General features: G+C 40.4%; 1 protein-coding gene across 2 annotated transcripts; it reads right to left on the reverse strand.

Annotated features, from left to right (window-relative positions):
• Positions 1 to 609: 609 nt before the first annotated feature.
• MFAP3L (microfibril associated protein 3 like) lies at positions 610 to 22,383 on the reverse strand. 2 transcript variants are annotated; one of them, XM_064510962.1, is made up of 3 exons: positions 22,116 to 22,383; positions 9,131 to 9,539; positions 610 to 5,936 (listed from the first exon to the last, which is right to left on the reverse strand). In XM_064510962.1, the coding sequence occupies exons 2-3, from the start codon at positions 9,411 to 9,413 to the stop codon at positions 5,074 to 5,076; spliced, it is 1,146 nt and encodes a 381-aa protein (XP_064367032.1). In that variant the 5' UTR covers positions 9,414 to 9,539; positions 22,116 to 22,383; the 3' UTR covers positions 610 to 5,073. The 2 variants fall into 2 exon arrangements, with proteins under 2 accessions (XP_064367032.1, XP_064367031.1); XM_064510961.1 differs by having other exon boundaries at positions 610 to 5,939.
• Between the last annotated feature and the right edge of the window lie 3,920 nt (positions 22,384 to 26,303).

Here is a 26,303-nt window from a genome sequence, read left to right on the forward strand (position 1 = left end):
GTAGCACCAGCAGACTCAGCACTAGCTACTCCAATTTCTGTTTCTACTAAGTCCTGCCGAAGGCTGTTACAGAGTGATATATTTAACTGCTGTTGGAAAGGAGAGCTATTTCACCTATCCTTTCAAGGTGAATTGAGGAATGGGGGCAGGTAGGGCAATCCAAACTGCTATTTCATGGGTGCCTCTAGAAAAGGAGACACTTTGTTGGCTCCACCTTTGAAACAGCAGCAAGTCTTTTTACAAGCTCCACGATAGTGGTGAGAGAAAAAGCAGCTGACAGGTTCTTTGGGTATATGCAGAAGTGCTGACACTCTTCCAACAACAAGATGCTACAGATATGAGCAGTCACACATATGAGACTCTTAATAACAGCACTGACTAACAATGGGGTCTATATTCTTCAAAATGACAACAGCTCCCTTTTAAAGCTTTATTAGTACTTTCTTTCTAAAGAAAGATAAAAGGTAAATAATTGCTTCTCCTGTTCAAAGTTTCTGGAATATTAGCAGAAGTACAATGAAAGACATAGTTTACTTCCACCTGAAATGGAGCCATAGCATAGTCTTACTCGGAAACGATCATCTTTTTAGTGTGTACAAACTCAGCATATACTGTGCAAATTCTTTATTGAAACAATGATCAATTTACAAGCTGGATCATATTTCATTTTGCCATTTCAGCATGAACTGGTCTCTTTGTGGTTTACAGCTGTGAACTATAAAATCATAATAGTTATTCAAATCAAAATACAGTAACTATGCTTCCCAAAAGAACACATTCATATTTGTCTTACATTTCTTGTAACATTAAAAAAGATTTCATAATTAATGAAATAAAACTTAAGATACTTTAGTGCAAGCATTTTCTTTGCATCTAAGAAGCTTTCAGTTGTCCCACAAAGTATGACATACGTAGGAGGCCAACACTTTAAATAGTGTACTGCCACGTTATTCCGTGAGAACTTTTAAAATTCAACACTGACTGTTAATACTTTTCAGAATTAGTTGCTCTGAATCAAATTGAAGGTCAGAAAGCCCTGATTATATGTTACAGTACTTATGTCAAAGGGTAACTGCAAATTGAGGAATTGACATGGTATATACATTTGAATAAAACAGGCACCGATTTTAAAAAAAAGAATCAACATTTGCCCATAAATACCATAATCTGCTTGTGATTATACATTAATTAAATTAAAACACAAGAGCCAACAGCTATCAGGCCAACCTAATACCAGTGAACCTACATTAAAACACTGATCTATATTTTCTTTAAAGACAATATCCAAAATGACTGAATGGTAGGTTTAATCACAAGCGTATGAGACAATGAAAAAGATCAGCAGTAAGTGCTGCTCAAAAAGAAAAAGGTGAGTCAGTAGATAGTACTACATTCAAGTGCTCTGATTAATATTGTCTTAGATTTAGTGCAAAAAGAATAGTAAGTGTAAAAAGTCAAATCCAACACTGATTTCTTGTGCTGCAGAAATCAAGTCACATTTTATGAAGTTTTGGCAGAAGTATTTTGAATAACATAACTATACCCTGCACATCTCTTTTTTCTTCCTAAAGCTGGCTTGGTCTTCCTTATGGTTGTAGAACGCAAGTTCAGTTGGACAGGATTTTCCATATTTGAAGTCTTTTAAGAACCATTACTGTTTGGTGGACATAATAAATAAAACAATATAACAAAAGGTGTGCATAGTCCACATATGGGAACTTACCACTCTGATGTCCTTCAGGTGCTTAAGGTGCATGAAAATCCACAACAATGCAAATATTAATGTTTCCTTAGAACCATAATTAATTTTATATTTGCTAATTGTGTTCTTGCACCATAAAAGTTCTTGCACTGTTTCAGAAGTACTGCAAGACAAAATTCTCTACTTTATGGGCATGCAGCCAGCAAAGGAAGAGAAAAGATGGGTTTGGATCTCGCTTGCCAACTCTTTTGCGTATCTCCTGCAAAAGTGGTGACTGAAAGCATGTAAAAAGCTTTATGCTTAGAGGTGTGAAATAACAAATGCATAATGATATTGAAGACTGAGCAGCATACATGAAAATAGAATAAATATATAAAACAGAAGCGTAACACTCTATATTTTCTTTAGATACAGTGCTGGTCTGTTTTTATTCCATTAAGTACCACAGAGCTAAATGCACAAAAGCATGTCCATTTTTCTGAACATACTGCAGGTCACTAGAAAAAGTCTTTATATTGGACTAGCTAGACCAGTCTTACCTGTGAAGTCTAAATTTTGAGTGACTGTAGCTTCAGTAAAGTCAAAGGAAAAATTTCCTTTGACTTTGTGAGACCAGTAATTCTACACTGTACCATTTACAAGCATCCGGTCCAAATAACTGTAGCTCAGAAATAGTTCAAAACATACTTTTGGGAGTACTTTATACAAATGCTTTTTTGGGCCAGCCCTTTGAAAAAAACATAATCTGTATCTCCAAGGAAGATGGAGATTACATTACATTACTACATTTACATGGAGATACTAATGAAAACTGTGGGAGTTGTTTGCTCTCAAATGTTTATCAAAAAATAAATAATAAACAGGTTGGAGGACAGCCTGAGGGCTGCAGTCAGGATCAGAACTGCCTGGTATCGATCACTGTGTGAATACATGAAGGAGTCTGGACTCTACTGTTAAAAAATCATAATTTAAAATAATAAAAACTAAAATACTGTAGTATAATATCATGAAATAATTTTAAAGCATTAATTTAAGTTGTCTTTAAATTTTAAACTGTAGTTTTAAAGTTATTTTCAACTTTGAAGGAGAACACACTTGCTCATCTAAGTAATCTGACTGCTGGGCATCAAGCAGGTAACTTTAAAATGCATGACCTATGTTTGTAAATGCTGGACAGACAGGAAAATCAAGATGCTTCTTTACAGTAGATTAAGGTGAACTAAAAGAATTTAGTGCAAGTTCCTGCTGTTTCTGCCCTTATCCTTTTGCATACCAAAAGCAAATTCAGTGACTTGAAGAAAAAATGATGTGAACACTTAACAGAAATGTGCTTTGGACTCAAACAAGGAGTTCACAGCTTGGATCTGTAGTATCCAGTAGTATTTTCAATCATGCTGATCAGGAGTGAGGTTCTTCATGGTGTTCTCATAATCTACCCTGTGTTCTGGATTTATATTGCTTCACTCTAACTCAAATACTTTCAGCCACATTGTTAAAGAGCCTTTGCTTTGCATGTTTCCTTTTGGACATGTGCAAATATATTTTGTTCAGATATCTGCCACAGTGGTGAGCACAATCAAATGTCAGGCAACTAGATGCTGTAATTTTCACAAGTTCATAGCCTCATTACAAAATCTGGAGTCTGTTATCAAACGTACTTTTTTTAGTAATCACAGAAAGGTAAATATGAAGCCTTCTTTGCATCACCTGCATAAGTCGTGAATTGTTCATATTATTACAATATTAGTGAAGCTCTGAACTTTAACACAAAGAAGTCCTCACAGAACCCCCATTCATTATCAAGGGATTTTACAGACAGCTGCAACTACATTGATTTTATTTTGTCTCAATTACCTGTGCAGTTAATAGAGCTGATCACCTCCAAAGGACATCTTGTGCAGATGTGACTACTTCAAGAAAATGTCTGGAGAGCTGGCCATCGATCACTTCCCACAGACCTAACTGACTTCTTTTTCCTCAGTACACTAGATTCCAGATTTACTTTGAGTATCTGTATGTACACCATAATCCTTCTTAGAAAGTGCCAGTTCACCAGTTCCAAACTGAGTGTGTGTCAGATAATGAAGTAATATGCTATTAATCCTGCACAAACTCCTCCTTAGAAGTGCTTTCTTTCCAGACTTAGTCAGGAGAAGGTTCTTTTTATTGTCTGTCTGCAATAGAAATTATCACTTCCCTTCCACTTCAAGCATTTCCTGGGATAAGCATTGATCTTTTCAATGCCACAATTGCCCTGATCATTAAAGCTTTATTGGGATAGAGTCACACATACCTGAGCAGTGAACACCTTACCCAAGTAATTTTAACACAGTAAACAGTTTGTACAATCATCATTGTAAATTCACAGGACACTTGATTAATTTTAATTTCAATAAAACACTCTCAGGCTTATGCTTATAGGTGAATTTCAGCTTGATCCTCAGAATATTAATCTGCACAAAAATGAGAAGTCCAATAAAAGGGTCTTCTGCCACTTCAGTAATCAGCTGATTACTGGAGTTTGCATAATTCTTAATGCACCTGTGTATCTTCTGTTAAGGTAATACGTACTTACTCCCACCAAATACTACCGAACAACATATTTTGCACATTTACAACTGCTTTCCTTATGAACTTCTGGCAAAGTCAAAGACAGTCAAATATATGCACAAAATCTGCAGAATTTTGTGACTGCAGCTTTCTGTCAGATTTGAAGGGCTTTCCTGTCTGTAAAATATGCACCCAAGTTGTTTCTTGATGTGAAAAAACATTTGTTGGCATTTCATTCCATGGAAAAGGGTAAACTATTTCCCTTGTGCCTAAGCAGCATGGTCTCAAATAAAATGGAAACATTTTAACTTTCTTTAATAGCTCTCTAAATCACAATGCAGCTCAGCAAAGAGGCTTTGTAAATGGAATCTATTAGGATTTTATTTGGCTAGTGGAGTGCTGCCTCTTGGGCAGTTTTTCAAATTCATGAGATAATATTTGCAAAAACGCAACAGATGGAAATAATGAGAGCGAAGGAGGAAAATGAAAACCAGTTTTATGTTTAGTAAGGTCAAGTGTCCTACAGCAACACTACCAATGACTGCCAGTTGGCCACTACAGGTGACACCAGCCTAGAAAATGCTGAGGTAAATGTTTCTTGGAAAAACTCCTAATCCAAAAGAGCAATTAATATTAATGTAATAGCAATTACTCTGCCATACATCATGGTAAACTAAAGTCAAATTAACAAGAAAGTGCCAAATAATCCACATACATGCTTTTGCTATGATAGTCTCCAGGTAAGGCTTAGCGGCAAGTACAATATGTATTTTTAAAAGAGCTCCTGATTTTCCTGCTATGCATAGATTCAAGAGTAACTATCATACATGGCTTTCATATATAACACATGTATTTTTGTCATTTGCCAATGCTGTATCATCAGAACTGAGTTCAGCAGAAGGCTCAGGAGGGAGCTCTGTAGGAAGTGCTGGTGTTTGAGGAGTGTCTTCTTCCTTGGTGTCCAACTGCACACTTTCTTGTGACTGACCATCCATGCAGTCCTTTCTGGACAATGGGTGAACTGACACTTTTATTGCAATCTGTTGAGGTGGCTCATGCAGTGACGATGCATCAGAGTCAGCTGTGGGAGAGTCACTGCGCTTCAAAGCATTAGGGATCATGTACACCTCATCTGTTTCAGTGGTTTCCTGGCCTTCTGCTGTTTGCCGTACAAAATTCTGTCCTTGCTCCTCCAGACCGACAACCTCCATAATTTCTTCCATTATAGTCCTGCAGTTCATGATGAGAGGTGGCAAAGGTACACTTCGAGCAAGCTCCTCAATATAGCGAGCAAATTCCATGGTCTTGAATTGAGTAACTTTGGCAAGCTCAAGCGTTTTGGCTGAAGTGATAATTGGGATACGCTTAGCAATCTCAAAGGCTTTCTGGAGTTTCTCTGCTCCTTCTGTTCTGAAAAATTCATTGATTGCTTTCTCTGTTTTCTTCAGGTGACTGCTCATCATACATAACCGGGTAATGTTCAAAATCATAACAATGGTAAAAGCTACAAGGCAGACAATCATGTAATAGATGCCCATATCTCCAGAAGTAAAGACAACCCTCAGCGTCACAGTATTATTAACACTGCCATACATATTAGATGCGACACATGTGTATTTACCTCTGTCTTCAAAAGAGACGCTGGTAATGTTTAGTAGCCCATTGTCAAGAAACCACCATTTTCCTGCTGAAAAGGAGACAGAATAACTTGGTTAGAAGTATCTTGTTTATATAATCAGCATAGTCTTAATCATCAGCTTTGTCAAACTAGCTTCAGATTTTGGAAAAAGGAAATAATGTTGACAAGAAGACAGAGTTTACCATGAGAAAGGCTTATCTGTCCCTGAGATCCTAGCTAGGTTACTGTCAATCACTGGCATCAACTTTGAATAATCAGATCATGCCTTGAAAGTTTCATAAAAAATTAGTTAATGTGTGTGATATCTATCAAAATTTTCTAGTCAGTTAAGTTAAAGATCTGGCTACTTACTACAGATAGCCTCCCAAGCACATGCCACACTTTCTTAAAAAAGGATCAGTAATAATGGAATTGTGAGGCAGAAAAGTCTACTAAGCCCTCCTTGTTTTGTTCCCTGACAATCCATTTTCTTTTCTTTCTTTTTTTTTTTTTTGGTGTTTTGTTATAGTATTTCATATAATTTTCTTAATGTGAACTTTAAAAAACTAAAATTCCAGACATCATAGGCTATACTGCCTGCCTGCAAGGTGTTCATAATTTAATTTTGAAGTATGACTTAAAAAAAGTGGAAATAAGATAGTAGGAGTAAGATGGATGGCAAACAAAAGGATCAAAGTAATTTAGACCTTTGGATGTCCTAAATCACTGTTTATTTTTCCACCAACATTATGATTGTTGTATTCCTGTTTTTTTCTTTTATGGCACTGTGTCTTGATTCCTCCTGGCAGTGTGAAATGTTACAGAGTGGGAGCTCAAAGTTTTTCACCTATGTCCATGTGATTTTCTCCATACCATTATAGAAAATGATCTATAGCAATGACTTTGAAGTTACAGTTCACCATGTCTACTGTAAATCATAAAACACTCCAGCACAGCAAGCAAGCATTCTTAATTTACAATGGACATTCTTATGTACCAAGTATATATGAAGCACTAGTTTAGGAAGTTGGTTATTATTTATAAGACCAGTAATGCATTTTCACATGTTTTACTAAGCTCAGTCTTCTAGTACTGTTGCATATACTATCTGTATAAGCTTTAAGCCTTCAACACCTGCAATATTATTCATATGTAGAACCTTATTACATAAGTCCAGCTGATTACAGTGTGGCAACTTACAGAGCAAGTATAATATAGTGTGAATTCTATTACACCAAGCATGTTGTATTAAGAGAACATTAAGACTGCAAACACAGCCATTCAATATTCCATGAGTGCACATATTGTGTATCTCTGTTAATGCTGATTATGTAATCACATATTAATCTTCCCATAAGATTCCTGCTTCAGTCCATCAATGGACAGTTCTTAATTACATCTTTTTATCCTCCTCATTTAATGTGTGGTGTCAAGCTTAATAGAATTTTTAACTTTGCTAAAACAGCATATTTTGCCCTAGCCTAATTCTTGAAAACAGCTGAATCATTTTGCCTGAAATTAAAAAATAAAGAATAAATAAAAATTCAGTCTGCAGCAGACTTTCACATGAAAATTGACTCCAATCAGATAAAGTGTGGCAAATTTAGAAGAAAACTATCTTATAATGGAAACGTCAACATTTGTAAAAAATGACACTTCTTTCTCCACCTCTAGAATGAGATATAAAGTATTGATTGCTAAGTATTTCTTTAAATTGCAATGTTGGCAATGTAGGTCTTTATTCATTGTAAAATGACAAGACGCCTTGCTGATGTATCCTGGCTCCAGCTGTTAGAAATGACATAATGGCATTGAACTGTGACTCAATGGCTGGTTTTGTGCCAATGGATCCTGGCAGATAGTATAACCCTAATGAGAAAGCAATGATTAGAGAAGTACCATTGCTGGGTTTTGATAACAATTCAACACCATATTCTAAATAACCAAATACACAGTAAAGAAAATTCTTGTGCTAGGAAGCATTCCTTATAGAAAGACAGTCAGTTTCTTAAAGGAGGAAGTGCAGTGTTTGAAGTCTGAGTTAAAGTGTAGTTTTTACATCTGTAACTTTTACTGATTTGGTCGATGTTTTTGCTTGTCTACCTGAATGTTTGTATTAGTAGCTACTTCTCTCAATTGACTACACAAAGACCTAAAGTTAGATGCCTAAAATGAGGGAATAGGAATACTTCTGTTGGTGAACCCTAGTAAAACACTCTAGAGCACTAATTGCAATCTGCCATGACTGCACAAATTATATCTGAAAGTCTACTTATACTAATAGCTCAAGCAGTTCCTTTCTCTAACTTTACACAGAAAATGACTAAACACTGAAATGTAAAACACATCCAGTTATGCAGAAAGCTGGTACAGGTAGGCTATACTGTAGTACATACAGCTGGGTCAATATTACTTTATCATAGCAGAGCTTTCCCTCAGGTCAGCTATTAGTAAAACAAGCTATTCTGCACTTAATAGGAATAACTAAGAGTTCATTTCATCATGCTGTGAACAAAGCAGTTAGTATGAAAGAATTATATGAGTAAAACAACTTCCAAAACCCCTCAAAGGTTCCCTAAAAGTACAGCTAGGATTATCATCCAATCCAAACCTTCCACTTAAGGAAAACAAGTTCATGTGAAATTAAGGTCTCTGGTAAATACAACTGAGGAGTCTTAACGCAGCCAAGATGGCTCTAACTTGGTTTGTCCTTCTAACTGCTGCCCATATGTGGGTTTTTCTGTTGGTCATTCAAGGCATCTCCTGTTTCTCACACTCCCATGGTGCTACAAATAAAGACAGGAGGGCTAGCAGGGAGCTAGCTATGTTGAATCCATGCCAACTAACTATTCCCATATGCCAAGAGAATCCTTTCTTCAGTTGTCAAATAGCTTTTCAGTCTCTCTTGTTGGCAGAGAAGGACAAAGAGGAGAGAATGAGAAATGGGATCAAACCTGAAGCCTTCCAATGAGAAGAAGCCTTTCCCCCTTTGTGTCTACAGCTTCTGTTAAGGTTTTCAGCTTTTTGCTATGTGTTGCTATAAAATAACACATTATAAAAATGATACTGTCTTCTTCCAAGGTGTGCTCAACAAATTTGTAGCTGCCATGATCCCAGGTGGTTGCTTAGTTTCATACTCTTACACAGGAAAACAACATAGGTCATTAAATTCAGGTTTTTCGTCAATCTGCTATAAGCAAATGCATTTCTTGACAGACTAAATGAAATCATTGAGAACACTGAGAATATTAAGATCTTACCTTTATTCTCTTCCTCTTGTAGCAAGCGGCCATTGGAATTGTACCATCTGTAACGTGGACTAGGATTACCTTGGACATTGCAGTCAATCAAGGCACTACTCCCCTCCTTGACTATAATATGGTCGATGCGGGAGATGACCGCAGGCACAGATCCCACGTTCGTGTCAGTGCGGTTGAAAGTGCTATTGGTCACATCTTCAGCAGTTGTCACAGCTGCTAATAAGATGACAAGGCTTGTGGTAGGCAGAAAGTACAAAAAGTGGTGGCTGTTCAGTATGTTCATTTTCCTTCAGCAGGCTACGCAACTGGCTGGGAACTGGGATAGGTGACTGTTGAATGCAGGCCTTTGAGGTGAGGAAGTCACAGGAGAGTTTTACTTTGATCCATGCAATTTTATGTTTAAAATATCCTATAAAATAAATAAGTAAGTACAATGAGATGGCATGTATAAACAATCCATTAGATGTGCTCTTTTAAAATAGTGACACATCCATTATTACTTTTCACAATCATCTCAGTGTCTTGTCTAAATGCTAATGTTATCACAGTCCTTATTCTTACTGGAAAAAAGATGCATACATTTTCCTGACAATAGCGTTGTTCAGAGTGGCAGGCGTGGGAGAAGGCTTTTATCACCTAGACACTTAGCTGCTGCTATAGCTAAATTGCTGCTACAGCTTTATTCTGAAAGTTTCACAGATGTATTTTCTTTAAGATTTGCAAAAACAACAGGAAAAACAAAGATACAGCACATTAAAGCTGTCACTACCAGTTCAGTGCTGCAACTCTGTCACATGCCTGCTCTTAATTGAGTTGCGGAATATGGTATAAGAAAGAACTACTCCAGGAAAGATTTTTGGAGCTGGTCTTGGAACCCTTGATGCACACAGTTCTGAGCAAATACAATAGGGCATATAGCAAAACATCTCAGACCATTCACTTTTCTTAGGCTACTGCATTCTTTTACGTTCTCTGAGATAAACCTTAAGATGGAGGAATATACTTGAAAGAGGATATTTATTTAGTATTTTATAAAGTCATTTCCATGTCATTTTTAGAGCAGATTTAAGATGAAAAATACTTGCTAGTATTTTTCCCACAATTATGTTTTTAACCACAATTAGTGTTCAGTGCACAATTACGGGTAAGGTTTCATTGAGGTACAAAGGCAGTTGGGGCATTTCTGTTCCTTATGTGGCATTAAGCATTTTTCCTGTAGTTTTTGCACAGTCTCACGACAGTATTTTCCCTCAACGAGTCAACTACAATGAGCTCTTTTTTAAACAGTGATTTCAGTTTGCAGACAGAGGAGGGGGTTTACAAATGTGCTCTCTATTGGCCTTGTTATTGCTCCCAGTGAACACAACTGGCATTCAGTACTGACTGATGGCACAATGTTAGCCTCAAAATGAGCACCTTCAAAAACTTCACTCAGAGAGTAAGTGCCACAAATTATGTTAAAATCATATCAGAATTTCTAACTATATTGATTTTACTGATGTTTTTCTAAGAAAATGTTTGAAACTTAATGACGTTTACTAGCTAAAAGGATCTACCTGGAATCCAAATATAAATAACAGAAAGCATCTAACAAACTGTCTCGAAGTGAACATTCTGCTTGCAAAACTGTTTAAATTTTATTTAAAGATCTGTTTGACACTGTGGTGTCTCATCCACCATAGCATGGGAAAATGACTGCTGACAAGGCTAGGTTGGTTCCCTGTATTAAGGAAACACGAGAACTAAACAAACATCCCCCTTTTTTTCCTCTCACTTTCTTTTAAAAGGGAAAGAAAACACATTACTGTCCTTCACTGGTAATATCTGGTTTAGGTTGTTTTCCCGTCCACCCCTCATTCTCTTTAAGGCAATGAACTTGATTTCATGCAAATAGATACAAAAATAGATACAAAATAGATACAAATAGATACACAAATAGATAGTTATTAAAGGAGCAAAATATTTTCCTCCATTTTGTAGGATGAATCATCATGAGAAATGCCAAACTATGTTCTTTCGCAGAAGCTGCATGCATGGTATGGATGTCTGTCACAATTCCAAGCCTGCCCAGAATTTTTTCTGTTTTTCTGATTATTAAAATGTGAAAATGTTTGCCTTGAAGAGCTAGAATCATTTTTTAAGTTAATATGCAAATCTAATTTGTCATAAAAAGCTATATATACAATGACTTCAGAAATCCATTTCCAATTATTCAGAGCATATACAGCCTATGTTTTAAAAGTTTTCTACAGGTACAGTCTATACTTTGGAAGATTTTCCCTTAGCTCTAGGAATAATGGTTTAAAAAATCCTTCGATTATGCCTATTCACTTCAATAACTATTTACATCTCATTTCTTCTACTCCATTAACCTTGGAGACAGTCACTCTTTATGGTTACACCTATGCACTTTATAAAATGTTTTTGTACAATGTTATAGATCTGCATTGCGCCATACAGAAAAGCCAAAAGACACGTCACACTTCTGGCAAGAGAGCAGGAACAAAGACTGGCTGGATTAAGACAGTGGAAAGGGCAAAAGTACAGCATAAATTGATCAAGGTTTGCATTGCTAGTTACTGGCTGTGGCTTATTATTGTATTAGAACCTAATGTTTTTGATGGAGGGAAAGTCAGTAGCAATTGGAAATGGTGTTTAGTGTGGAAAACTTGCATTTCAGAAAAATATGAAACTGCATCACCCCACTGAGTAGTGGAATAGAAAGCCTCTGAGGAAGGACCAGCAGTGTACTGGGAAGCTCAGCAGTTGGCAGACCACTGAACTCTACAGCATATGGATGCTATGGATGGATGTTTAGAAAATGTGTGATGCTGTATGCTTACACTTGTGTTTAACTTGTGAGCATATGAAAACAAAAACTATACCTTTGTGTGGTGATAACCAAACTAACTGGTTCTTAACATGGTCAAAGGGCCGATTACTTGTCTGAAAATAACAGTGACTCCCTTATTCTGGCACCACAGAAATGTATCATAAATAGCTGCAGTAAAATTTAAGAAATAGAGTCTAATAATTCATGTCTACTGTGGAAGATTCATGCCTACTCATGTCAATCTTGGGAATGTATGTTCCTGGAAAGAAGAATATTAAGAAAATGCTAAGTACCTCTATAGATGCATTTCAGCTTAAAATAAATACAGTTTGATGGTAAGAGGAATAACTAGGCAGTAGCTTTAAAGCAGAATGGTCAGAAATGGTAGCTCCCACTTTCACATGCTGTTTGGGATAGTGCTCTTGATGGACAATTGAGTATGTTCAAAGAGCCAGGGACAAACCTCTCTGAAGAACAATGTTTAAAGATGTGGTTTAGGCAAATGTTTCCAAACACTGCAAATGTTCTGAGAGCAACTAAGAAGTGATAGGGAATCTTTTCTTTCATGTGCATCCTATGCACTGCTAATGTAGAACAAAAAATGGAAGAAACCGAAACATTCAAACATCTTATGGTGAGTAGACATCTCAGCCCCACCAGGAAAAAGAAAGTTAAAGGATGGTTGCTCTGGGAACTACGCGCCCTGGAGGCTTTGCTAATCTGTTAGGCAGGGCCAAAAACGCTGTAGTCAGGTTGAGAAAGTGGGAAGAAAGATTGATGGAGTTTTGGGAATAGGTAGAAAATATGCTTTTACTGGACTTTGGTATAAAGGGAGATGCCTGAGACTAAAACATGACTGCTAGTTATATCAGCCCACTTTTGGCAAAGAAGCAAGAGAACCTAGAACATCAGAGAAGTGGGCACAGTGCTGTCACCCTGGATCTTGGCCATTAGAGGCTGTAATTAACTGTGATAAACCTGATTAAGGCAGCCATTATTGTAGCCTTTTAATTCAACCCTAAGTTAGGGAACAGCTAGATTCACTAGACTAAAATAAAAGATTCCAATAATGCCTCAAGACTGAGGATAGCACAGGACACTCTTAAGAAAGAGGACATCTGCCATATAGAGTATTGCTCTGTGGGACTGGACTGGGTCTCTGGGAGCACTTTTGCCACAAAATGGGGATCACTGTAAACAAAAAGAGCAATTTCTGATCATGAAAATAATGCAAGCTTTCCTCTCTCCTGTCCCCAAATACATTCATGAGCTACCTGTGGAAGACTAAGTTTATAGTAGCTTTAATGTGGTGACACACACTGTCTTTTTTTTTTTTTTAATCTGTAGTCCATAAAAAGGAAAAAGAACCTCTCTAGCTCTTCTGAGCTCCCCTTGCCACCCAAAGCTGTAGTTAGGGACAGGCTTACCTCCTAAGAGGAAATTTGAGGAAACCCCAAACTCTCCTCTTGCACATACATAGATAACTTGCCCCTCATATTATATCTGGATCAAAATTTACCACTGAAACATAGTTTCCAGTGATCCTTACCTTAAATGGTTTTTTTTTCTTCCCCAACCCAAATGGTATAAGCTGAAAATCTGAAAGTAACAGTGCTGCTCATGGGATTAATTTCCAAGGAAAATTGCATGAGACTTGTGCCACATTCGAGAACCTTGGCAAGCTTCTCTGCTAAATGACATGATAGCCAACTCAAGAGTGTCCTCTGTACAGTTGTATCCAGAGGATCTTCCTGGAACATGCTCCACAAGGGCAGCTATAGGCCAATGGTATTACTCCTAACTATGTGGGACAGGGAAAACTGAGTTAATAAACTTTGTCCAAAACCAAACATCGGTCTGAATGGAAGACACTTGCAGCATGGACTGGCTGGGAAATTAATCACTCAGAGACATGTTCTGACTGACCATTTGTTTTTTCATGTCACAGACAAGCTTGCTTCCCAACATTACCACCACTGAAGAAAAACGACTGTGGATGAGGGGGCTGCATTTTTAAATACTGCATTTATGCAGAATGACATGATGACTTAGCACAAAAGAACAGAGAAAGAGGGCAGTGATGCATACCTTTGCCTAGCTCACTTCTGTACACTAGCTTGTTTTTGTTCTTGGAATAACGTGTAATCCTATTAACTGTGAGGTTATTCAATTCAACAGTGAAGCACAAGAAGCCAACTCATTGTATAATACATATATAAATTATATTCCCATAGTTTTAACATCCTAGTGCTGTCTTGCTTGACTTGAAAGTGATCAAGAAAATGAAATGAAGTGATTTTCATTCTAGTTTTCATTAGTCTATAAAAAACCATCAAGTATGATGCTACCAACACAATTAAAATAACCCTTCATTATTTAAAATCTACTCACTACCTTTTTTCTTGAAACCACTTTCCTTCCTAGTTTCTGTGGGCAATATCTTTACAGAAGGGACAATGGTAAAAGTTAACAAGTTTTACTGGAACAGGAATGCAGATGAAGAAACTAACTTATGTCACACAGAAGTTGAGAAGTTCACTGCTAATTCATAGGCTAAGAGTGAGAACCACCTAAAGAAAAGATTAAGCTATCGGGGACCAGGCAGGCAGATAAAGAGCGTCACTCATTTACACCTAGTAGCATCTTTCTGACTTATTTTTCTCATCACCTACTAGTAAACAAAAAGCAAGTCTTCTTCTGAAAAAGCTGTTCTGTTCATTCTCTTTGGGATTCTTCATAACTTCATGGCTTCCCACTTCCCTAGTTATGTCCAATAGGTGACACGCTGGTAACATCTGTAAGATCAAAAGCGTTCTCCTGTACATCTCCCGTACTCCCAACTGTGACTGCAGCTCCCAACTTTGTACATGTTTCAGTCCTGTCAGTTACTTTCAGCTGCCTGGGAATCTTTTAGAAACTTCTCATCAAGTCTGTGTGACATTGCACCTGGCCAAGTGTGCTCAGCCACTCAGTGTAACACTCGCTGCCTTCGGGTACCTACTGGGAGGGTATAGAGAAGACAGATCCAGGCTCTTCTCAGAGGTGCACAGTGAAAGGCTGAGAGACAATGGATGCAAGCTGCAACAAAGGACATTGATGGCTTGTTATGAAGAAATTTCTAATCATCAGGTTAGTCAAACCCTGGAGCAGGTTGCCCAGAGGGACTGTGAAATCTCCATCCTTGGAGATGTTCAAAATTTGAAAAGACATGGCCTGAGCAACCTGGTCTAAGTTGGCCCTGCTTTGAGCAGGGTTTTGGACCAGATGACTTCCAGATGTCCCTTCCAACCTAAATTATTCTATGTATAAGAAAAACAAATACAGAGATTGTCTTGGAGAAGTCAGTGTGAAAACATGTGACCAATCTTAAAAATTTCTACATAGGTGCTAAGAAGTTGCCTTGATGATTCCCTTGATAATCCTTTTATTTTTGAATAACAGTATTTTACCATAAGGAGACAGGCTTAGAGTGTTCACTACAGCCTGAAAAAATGCCTTTGGCACCCTCTCCTCCATTATACTTACATGGTAAATGGGTGCTTTTACCATTTAGAGAGGACTTATCTCCAGCCTAGCTAAGTGATGAGCTTATCAAGCTAGTCATTTATCTGAAGTGTCTGCAATATTGAACAATTTTGGTTTTTTTTTTCCTCCACAGATAGATAATCAGAACCTAAAGTTCATGGGCTTTTATCTGCTGATAGCTGTGGCTTTTTGGTGTTACAGAATGTTCAGTTTTGGTGAACTTAGTCTTGGAATAGGATAAAGCAGAAGTAAGTCAGACTCGGAGACAGACTAAGATAACCTTTACAAATTACTGACTTCAGAGGGTATATGAGTATGAAGAGAGTTTATTAAAAATATACACAATATTGAATGGTATAAAGAAGAGAGCTGAGGCATGTGTATTTAGTCTTTTTCATAATACTAAAACAAGACAAATTTCAGCAAAACTCAGTTGGAAGAAGTGGCAGTGGGAAGAAATCAAAGGAAGTATTTTGATTAGCATATGACTAAACTGAAAATTCATTACACAAGATAAAATAAGGGCTGGGAATTTAGGAAGATTCAAGATACCATATATAATTTACCTGCTCAGGTTCATGGATTATGATAGCTTATGCAGTACATGGAGACTTAACTGTCTTCTATGTATTCATGGTCCTCTGAATGTATGGCTCTTGACAGTGCACAAGTATGGCTATCAGTATGGCAATTCAGAGTCCTTTACTAGGATTCCTGTCTAATGAGGTAATAAAGAAGCCTATACATTAGTTTTACGTACACTTACACACTGGGAAGCTATTACAGACAAATGTGTTGATTTGTTTTATAAGGTGACACATGGTAAATAACAGAAGAAAGAAAATGGAAAAATCATGGGCTGAATCTTATTCTACCATTAATAGCAGAAATAGAGTAAAACTAGTAATGAATATCTTCTCCTAAAGCTATTTGTCCTAGACAGATCCAAAACTGTAGGGGTTTACAGACCTAACCCAAAAGTTAGATCTGTAATTTTTTGTTATCTTAGTGTCATGGTTCGATAGTGTATCAGTAAATTGCAGCAAGAAAGCACGAATTCCACATTTTATATGTGTGTTCAAAAATGAATGCTATACCAAGACTCCTGGATTAAGGAAAAAAGCACATGCCACTATTTAGCAATGGTAAAATGAAGGAATTCCTCCTGTTGCCTTTACAAGTGTGTAAATATGTTAGAAGCCTAATTGCTAATAAATATTTTACTGTAAGTAATTCAGTAAAGTAAATCAATTTTGTAACTCTGTATCCTACTTCAGGCCTCAATCTTGGAAAACTGGCAAGCACATGAAATCCTAGACTTTAAGACCTGTTCACTTTAAAGACTTTAATGGTCCCGTTGATTCAACCATGTCTTTCAGCTGTCTGGTGAATGCTGCACTCACTCCAACCCTAATCCATTGACCTAAAAATGACTAGATGAAGCATGCCTGTTGTTTAGAAATTATCTGGGGAGATTATTTTAAAGCTCCTCAAGAATGCCAAACCTTTGAAAAATTCCCTTTTTGATGTTGCAGCTTCTGTAATCCCAGCATCTCTGCTGTTTCAAATCAATTTATTTGTGAAATACATTTAACAAAAGCACTTAGGTGACTTGAATGATTAATTTTTCATTAAATAAGTTGTAGTTCATATGTGTATTTTTATATGGACCGAGCAATGTAAGTGTTCTTCCTTGGAGGCATCTGGACTAAAAACAAAACCACATTTTATATTTAATGGAGAGGCTTGCAGTTTTAAATCAAGACAAGTTTCCTGGTGAAAACGTTCTTCTACTGAGTTGTGGAGTACCCAGATCACAGAGCAGATTCGATGCTATCAATAATGAAGAGACTTTTAAAGACCTGGCTGATGTCACAGAGCTTATGTTTGATTAGGTATAAAGTCTTTGCAGGATTTTTAATCTTACAAATAAACACGTGATATGTAGATCATCTAGATTTATTTAGCATTTGTATTTATTTGGAGGCTGGACAACTGCCACTCACTGCAGTTTTGTTTACAAAGCTATTATTCCAGAAGCATCTGTATGGCTTTGAGACACTTAACTCCTTGCAAATGTTTAGCATAGCTGTTGCCTTGCTGTTGCAGTAAACACAGGTGGATCAAGGCTTAAAAATCCCCTTTGCTGAAGAAAGAAGGAACAAAGAAGATGCGCAGAGAATCTCTCCCACACTTCCAAATGCATCTTTGAGCTGCTTGGCATAAGTTCTAGGTATCTTTAATTTTCTTTACTCACCTCTTGTCTCCTATTTATACCAGCACTCAGTAGGTATTTATTCTGGCGACAGTTTAAAAAACTGAAGTCAGCAGATAGAACAGATCACATACATTCTTGGCATGGCTTATGTGACCCTGCCAAGAACATGGGGCCCGATTCACTTCTCTCCACTTTTTCTTCTTTTGAACTGTATTTGCCAAAGCTAACTACCCTTTAGACCCATCTAGTTGTTTTCCAAATGAAGAAAAAATCCAGATGCAGAATGTTGTAACAAGATACAAAATTAAAAAATAAGTTTTCTTTAAACATAGATATGAAGGGCTTTGCAGGGCTGAAGGCTTCTAGTATTTAAATTCTAAATTTTGGATGTGCTTCGAGTATTTTCAATGCACTGCATATAGTGTTTATTACAAACAGTATTTTAGCAAACAGCTTCCATTTTAGTTGGGACATGAAAGAGAATAAAAAATTAGGAGAAAACAGATTTGATTATGACTAATTCTTCTATATCCCTATAGAGTTGCAAGATGCATATAATTACCAGTTTTTAATGATTGGCTTCTACATTGATTGGTTTCCAGGATACAGTGCAAGGAGGTTACACGTGGATGCTGTGACTAGGACAGGATTAAACTTGTCCAAGGTAGAATTTAAAGGAATCTGTAACCATTCATGACTGATTCTAATAAAAAGGGTCATTTCAGGCTAAAAGCAAGTGAAGTAAAGCTTTTTTCCTTTCCTATCTGTACCCTTAGCTCCTGAACACAGAAGGACAGTCCTTCAGCTCATCAGAGCTGAACTGTGTAGAGCCCAACAAGCAGGACTTCGTCTGGAAGCAGGGCCTGCCTGTGTACTGGCAAAGCCAGGGGTGGGTTTGCCTATTTCTGCCACAAGCAACAGAAGGGGAGAGTGGAAGGGATGCAAATGAGTTTGCCCTACACCACACAGGATCTTGAGTGTTGCTTGTACACTGCTGTGACCAATTCAGCTCTTCCCAAGCATGTCTGTATATGGCGATGTCTGTGTAGTAATTTAGCTGGAATCCTTCAATAGTTTACTAAAGGTCCTCTATAATTTCAGATTTTTCACCATTTAACTACTTTGGTTTGAACACGGTGAAATTAATGTAACTTTTTAAGGGGGATGCAGTGGCAGCAACTTGCAATAGATTGACCAGAGTCAGACTCTGTATGCAACATCTAAAATAGGAACATCTTGCTGAAATAGTAGTTGAGAAATGTGCTCATAACTGTAAACCATACCATGTGAAGGGCTGTACTATATAACACCACAGTCTTCTGGTATAATACACTCACCCTTCGCTAACAATTAATCTACATACTGGAGAAAATCCATCATTGCTGATACGACTGTACACCATACAGTCTATGCATATGACTGGGGATTACATAGAGTGGTGCAGTTAGGGGAACATGCCCTATCCCTGCATGACTTAAATATATCAGCAAAAATCTTTAATGGTATAAAACTGAGTGGCAGAGTGTGAATTAAATGTAAAGTCTAAGCTACATAGGTTATTCTTAATGTAATTCCTCCATGTGTGGTGGCTCTCTTCCAGAATAAGTTGTTTAGTTATGTCAGTGCAGGGTTCCTTATCTCTGATAAACACACACTACCCGTGTTATTTACTCTGAAATAAGAGAGCTCACTACCAAATTTTACTGAATAGTTGAATCAAAATAACTAGGTCTGTCTGAATTCCTCTATTCTTACTCTGACATAAACAGGTACAAGTTTTGTCTGCCCTTCACAGCCTTCCTAGCAGATAGCTGTGATGCTCTAAAATGTTGCTATGAATTATTTTAATTATAGTAACTGGTGAAAAGTAATAGTATCTCCATTGCCTTGGGAATTATGTTTCTCAGATGGGTCTGTATGTGGACAGAAAGTGATGCTGCTTTAGTTAGAATTGTTCTAGCAAGAATTTTGAGTTTAAAGAACTAAATAATGAAAATAAGGTTAAAGAGATGTTTGCACAGGTACAGATGTCCACATTGCCAGATAGCAGCTCAGAACAGCAGAAACAAAAAAATTCCAGGAAGTATCCAAGAGCTTGGCCTTACACCCCAGTCTTTTGGTGATTTGGTACTATGGTCCAGGATATCTTAAAGTGGGATCATACGCATGTGTGTCTGCAAAAATTTCTAGCAAAAATGCAACTCACTAGACAGAGAAAGAAGACCCTGCGGGCAAAATTCAGTATAGGCTTTTTTTGGCTCCTGGCATGCTCACTGTGTTATCAGTTGCATCCATATCTCACAGGTGCCTTAATCAGCATCAAAAGTTTAAGCCATCAGATATATTAGCCAATCCGTCAATCCGTCCTCAGATTCCAAACTCTCTAGGCAAGAATGGAAATGGAGAATGTTTTTGTTCCATGTAAAACCTTCTCCAGCATTCATATATCATTGTGTCATAAACGTAACAGTCTTAAAACTGTATGGGGATGGGTTTGTGTCTTGCTGTATGAAGGTGACCACACCGCTTAAAGAGCTTTTCACTTCCTGTGCCTTGGCACATATATGGTTGCAGCACAACTGAGAACTACAGAGAAAACAACAGCAGCAAAACCCACCTGAGTCTAAATGCTGAGAGCATATTTCTGGTTGTTTGGGGGTGGGGGGTCTGTGAGTGATAAATGCACTTTAACCAGAGGTTGCTGTGCTGACTCCTTCCTGCTCTTCTCCTGTTAGCGCAGGACCTGTCTCACTGCAGAGAAGGGGGGGAGCAGGAAGGCAACTGGAACTGCACAATACGGATTTCTTTAGAATTCGCTGGCATGCTCCGACCATGTTTTAATTGCTTTAAGAGTGTCTAACTTTATCTATAAACTTTCAGGATAGGAAATGTGTCTGTGTTGGACAAATACCACATCTGTGTTAAAATAGGAGGAAAAGCTTTCTTTTGGCGGATATTCTGCTGTTTGGCTAGACCTCTGATAACTTTAAATTCTTCAGAAACAGTATACAATGAACCCCCAAGCTGTATAAGTTGCACTTGAAATCAACTGCTGTTGATATACTGCAGTCTAAATTAGAAGGCTTTCTAGTGTAAAAAAAAAAAAAAAAGAAAAAAAAATTCCTACTACATCAACCACAAACGTATTAATGGTGCTGTTGCTAACTGTACACAATAAGCCAGACAAAAAATGCCTGCCGTGCAAACATCATCCCCATTGAAAAGATATCTACTGTATTTTGTCCTACTGCAGTGCAGAGAGAAATTCTTCCACAATGTATGGGCTCTAAACAACTAAAATGCTACATTTTTTTCCTTTCAACTCCTTTCCCTTTTTCACTGTGAGCTAACTTTCCAGTCTTTCAGCCAAACACATATCAAAAGGGGTCACGTTTAGTATCGGGCATTGCTTAGAAAGTTGGTATTTTTATTTCCGGAGCAGGGTTATCAGGGAAGCTCAATTTGAGATGCTTCAATTTAAAAACTGAAGGAGAACTGTTAGGAAGTGTACTCTTACAGGACTCTCCAGATAAATGTACTAGAAGAGTGCCTGCTCGGTAGACCTGTCTGTTCTCTTACACTTGCATGTCCTATGCTGCTTGAATTTGTCCTGTGAAGAAAGAGTATTTGATAGCATTACACAAGACCGTTCTGAAGTTTAAGGCTGTTGTTCCCTCAGGGCACTTCTGAAATTGAGTTTTATCTCATGAGGCTATCCTGTGAAACAAAAGGGTAATTAAAGCAAAATATCAGGAGGTTGCCTTTATTTTAAATTTAAAGCAGCACAACTTAAGCTCCCTTAAAAAGTCAGGTCCATGGGAGAGGTCTCTGCGCCGCATTAGTAAACCCCCCCCCCCCCCCCCCCCCCCATTTCCAGAGCGTGACAACAGCGAACATCAAAGCCGCGGGTTCAAGTGGGAATGCAGGAGTTCGAGGTCCTCAGTAAAAGCTCTGGGCTTATCAGCTCTTTGCCTGGCGAAGCACATTTCCTTGAAAACCCCACTGCTAATTCGAGCTCATCTCCCGAGCTTTCAGGCTGAAGCCGGCGTTACTTGAGCAGCAGCCGCGCTCCTAATTCCCGCGGCGGGTAACCACCGCCCGCTACCGCGCGCTCGGGCTCCGCTGGCGCGCCGCCCGGCAGCAGCCCTGCGCAGAAGCACGCCGCCGCTGCGCCTGGCCCCGCGGGCCGCAGCCCCGCGCCCCACTGCCCCGGCACCGGGCTGGGGTCGGCGAGGCGGCCCCGCCGCCGCAGCGGAGGGACGGCGAGGGCGTGCGGCCACCGGGAGCCGCGGCGGGTGCCGAAGCCCGGCGGGGTAACGCTGCCGCCTGCGCCAGGGGGACGGAGGGAGGGGGGGACGGAGGGAGGGGCACGGGGGGACGGGACCGCCGCGCCGCCGCCGCCGGCTCACCTGCCGCCGGGTGCTCCGCTCGGCCCGCAGCCGCCGCCCCGCGGCAGCGCCCGCCCGCCCGCCCGCCGCGGCGCCCCTCAGCGCGCCCCGCGCAGCACCATGCCGGCGCCGCGGCCGGGGCGGGCGGAGCGCGGCGCCGCCGCAGTCCGCGATCACGGGGCGCCGCCGTGCCGCGCCGTGCCGCAGCGCTGCCCGCCGCTCCGCCGCGGCTGCCGGCTCCGGCGGGGGAAAGTAGGTCAGGGCGGCACTGAGCATGCTCGGGGCCGGGCCGGGGGGCGGCCCCGGCACCCCGCGGGGGTGCGGGCGCCCCGGGCCGCGGCGCCCCCTCCCTCCCTCCCGCCCGCGGCCTGGCGTGGGCTGCGCGGCTGCGGCCCCCGTGGGGGAGCCGGGAGCGCCGCGGGGTGCGAGGAGCAGCCGCTCCGCCGGCGGCAAACGCGCTCTGCCCTGTGTCATGTCCGCGCTCCGTCGGGAGGTTTCTTGGGCAGGACAAGGCAGACCTGGCTGGGGCAAAGCACATCCCTGCCATCGCATCCCCTTTGCGTGGTGTCTGCGGAGGAAGGACTGCAGGAAAGGGGCGGGGGGGAACTGTTTGGACAATCTTGTGAAGCGGAATGCTGTGCTTTAGATAGATGGCCCATGTGCTTTTCCGTCAGTGCCATGTCGCTGAATCCGTAGCAGTATTACAGCACCCTCCCTACTCCAGGCTTCCGAGCCCGGTCTCAGGCGGTCCCAGCCTGACTCTGTCTATCCAAACGCTCTGGCTCACAAGCGCGTAAAGCTGACCTTTAGCCTGAGCCAATCTGCCCGAGTGTGGTTGTCGCTACCTGACGCCAACTGTGCAGCTGCCGTATGCTGCTTGGGATGTGTGCGGGCAGCCACGCTCAGAGCGCTCGTGCTGTCCTCCTGCCCCGCTCCCCCGTGCTTCCTCACTGACCTTGTGGCATGAGGAGAGGAGGATGAAGGGCCACCTTCAGCCGAGCGTCAAGGCCAGTGGGATAAGCCACAGAGGTCTGTTTCCAGGTGTTTGTATTCTTCCTATAGATGGGCTCAGACTCTGCTTTTGATATCCTCCTCTAATTGCTTCCAGGGCAGTAACTGAACCTCCCCTGCTTCTGTGAGGAGGGATCACATCAGAGAGCATTTGCTGAAACTGCCAGAAAAACATGGGTTAGGGCTCCTATTTATAGCAGGGGGAGGCATATCTGAGGTACACTGTGGTGCCGGTCAAAGCAGGTCTCCAGCCTGCATAGGAGAATGAACAGGAACAGCAGTGGCTGTGCTGAAGCCGAGAGGAAGACTGACTCCAGGGAGCTGGACGTGTTATGCCAAGGGCATGGGCACCTGGACTCACCTCCTTGCACACAAGGAGAGCGCTGGCATGTGCTGCCTTTGAACATTGATGCAGCCAGTGGTCAGGAATGGTACAAGGGCTGGGGTGGATAGGGATCCTGCTAGCCAGGACCGCTTCATATTTCAGGATCTCCAGCATAGGCAAACTGGAAACCAGTGGGGGAGAAGCATCTCATGTTGTCAGACCTGGCGGAGCCAGGTGTCAGCTGAGGGAACAGGTCAAGGGGTGTGCTTCTTACCATCCAATCTCCTGCCCACACAGCAAAACATTTTCTTGATGGCAGGAGTTGTTTCAGTCGCAGGACCCCTGCTGTCACTGGCTTGTGACTTGTACTAGCTTGGCCCCACTTGTCTATGCATTCGTTTCTCCCTGTGCCCTTCTTACCTCATTTGATTATTGGTTTTGAATATTGTCGAGTGGCTTTTATTCATCAGTTAATACTGGAGCATTTCGGTGACAGAGTCCCCCATCTTACAAGCTCCGTTAAGTCAAATTGCGCTCTGTCACTCTGAGTGACCAGATCTGCTTGAGATAGTGTTGAATTTTTGTATTTGGAGATGTCACAAGCTTTTCCTAAGTCCCCCTGAAAATGACTGTCCCTTCAATCTCCTATGTTTTCAGTGAACATAAGCTGGTATTGCTGGAGAAAGCCATAGTAATTTGGATACCCACACACCCACTGAAGAGGCAGTTTTGCTGCAGTTTTTGCCTTCTTCCAACACTGAATGATCTTGATGAGAGCCTACCACTGACAGCTACCTTACTGGCTCGATGCCCTATGCTGGGAGATCACTGTCTCCCAGACTTCGTATGGTCCATGCTTGCCCTGTCATTCACTGTAGCTGTCCTGCAAGCAAGTCAACAGAGAGATGTAGCCATCCTACCATGAGAAGGCTCCTGTGGCTCCATGTAGCCTGCAGTAGTTAGGAAGCAAGGACTTACATCGCCACAGAGGTTAAAAGCAGTGACCCATGCTGCTGTCCTGCACTGTGGTTTGATGCTTCCTTAGTGTTGTTCCCTTCTTCCCTTGCTGCCTTGTACTGTTAGTACCTGTAGTACTTAGTACCAAACCCGTAGCAGCCCCGAGAAAGAGAGCTGAGCTGTCAAGAAGGAACTGCCTGTCCAGGGCACGCGGTGCAGAGCCCCTGTCTGACGGTTACCTCCTGGTGACCAGGGGGAAGTGCCCTCCAGCGTGTCAGGCTGTCTTGGCCCAGGGCAGGGCCTGTCCCTTGCTTCCAGCATTAGACATACCCACCCAGTGTATCATTTGTGCCTCAAATGCCACAAATCTGGCATAATTTCTGAACTGACTGTGCGCCCTGCTGGCTAAATTTGGTGTCTTTGGTGCATAAGAAAAGATAGCTAAGGTATCTGGGAGAGAGAGGGAGAGCTAGCTTCAAATTCATCTTTTGTCCAGCCTGGAGCAAGATTTGAAGTCCTAGTCTGTCAGGTGAGTGAACAGGTTTCCGGAGGCATTTTCTGTCCCGCCTTTCTGATGGTGCTTGCACCACATGTGTGCAGAGAACAGGTGCACTGAATGGAGCAGGGACTGGACCGCAGGTCTTCTGAGTAGTACTCTAGCTCGAGATTAGCTATAAAATCTGCCTAATTTATTTGAGATTACATTATTATATACAGCTGAAGGAGCTTCAAGAGTAAAATTGAGCATGTTGCTCTTTCGTTTACTAATATTGTCTGCTGCAGATAAACACTGGCATTTTACAGTTAGTACTACAGTGAGCACATTTTTCTCCCGTAAACCATAGCGTCGTTTTAATCAACAGCAGCCTGTTACCTTAGAGCAAACAGAACTTTGGTATTGCCGACAGTTGTGTTTGAACAGTGTAATCAGGGAAGCTTATCATGCTGGTATAAATACGATTAAATTGTACATTTTGCTTATTTACAGTCCCTCCATCCACTAGGTGCAGCAGAACATGGCAGTGGCTAAGAAATAGCTTTGCTTGTATGCAACACAACATAAGGCCATGGCAAAGATCCAAAACAAAAAAGGAAGTTTTCAAATGCTATTGACCAAAATAGCCATATTAGAGAGCTTGCAAGTCAACACAGATACATGAGATAATATTCTGTTTAGTAATTATATTGGCACATTTTACATCAAATGGAAAGGAAAATTTTGATCACAAGAAATGCCTTTTTTCAGTATGGTAATGCTACTGTTTTCTTATTTAAGTTTCTGTACCTCAGTAAAATTAGGCCTTTCATAAATGCTAAGGAGAAATTAATACCGTTCTTTATTATGATATATGTGATAAACATGCTATATTAATTCCATTTAATTATTTTCTGAAATGAAGGCTACATTTTGTTTGTATTTGTTTCTGTTACCTAAGAATGTTGCGTTAGTCACGGTAATCACTTCATTACCATCTGAAAGACGGGCTGGAGTTCTATTTTTTAGGAAAGATGTGGGCAACTAAGGCATGACTTTGTCCTACAACTGATGTAGGCTGGGAGGGAGATCCAGAAATTTTACCTTCCTGGGAACTCCCTGCTGCAGCAAATGTGCCTAACTGGTGTGGTGAGCAGTGACATGGGAGAGGAAAGGAGGTCTTGCCTCAGATCAGACAACTGGTTTGGGGGCCAGTCCAGAATACATCTTTTACTTTTTTTAAACCAGTGTCCAGTCCTGCAGTAAGTGAAAAAGGACAACACTTCTATTGGTAACTGATAAGGAAGAGACCGTTCTGTGTATTGGTCCTTTTTATAAATGTCCTACTCTGAATTGTGTCCTGAAGCATTACAGCTTGTATCATTGTTAGTATTTTATTTTTGGTTCTCCCCTGACATCTTTTGAAATGAGTGGAAATAAA

The sequence above is a fragment of the Dromaius novaehollandiae genome, chromosome 4 (assembly GCF_036370855.1).
Source record: "Dromaius novaehollandiae isolate bDroNov1 chromosome 4, bDroNov1.hap1, whole genome shotgun sequence".
NCBI lineage: Eukaryota > Metazoa > Chordata > Aves > Casuariiformes > Dromaiidae > Dromaius > Dromaius novaehollandiae.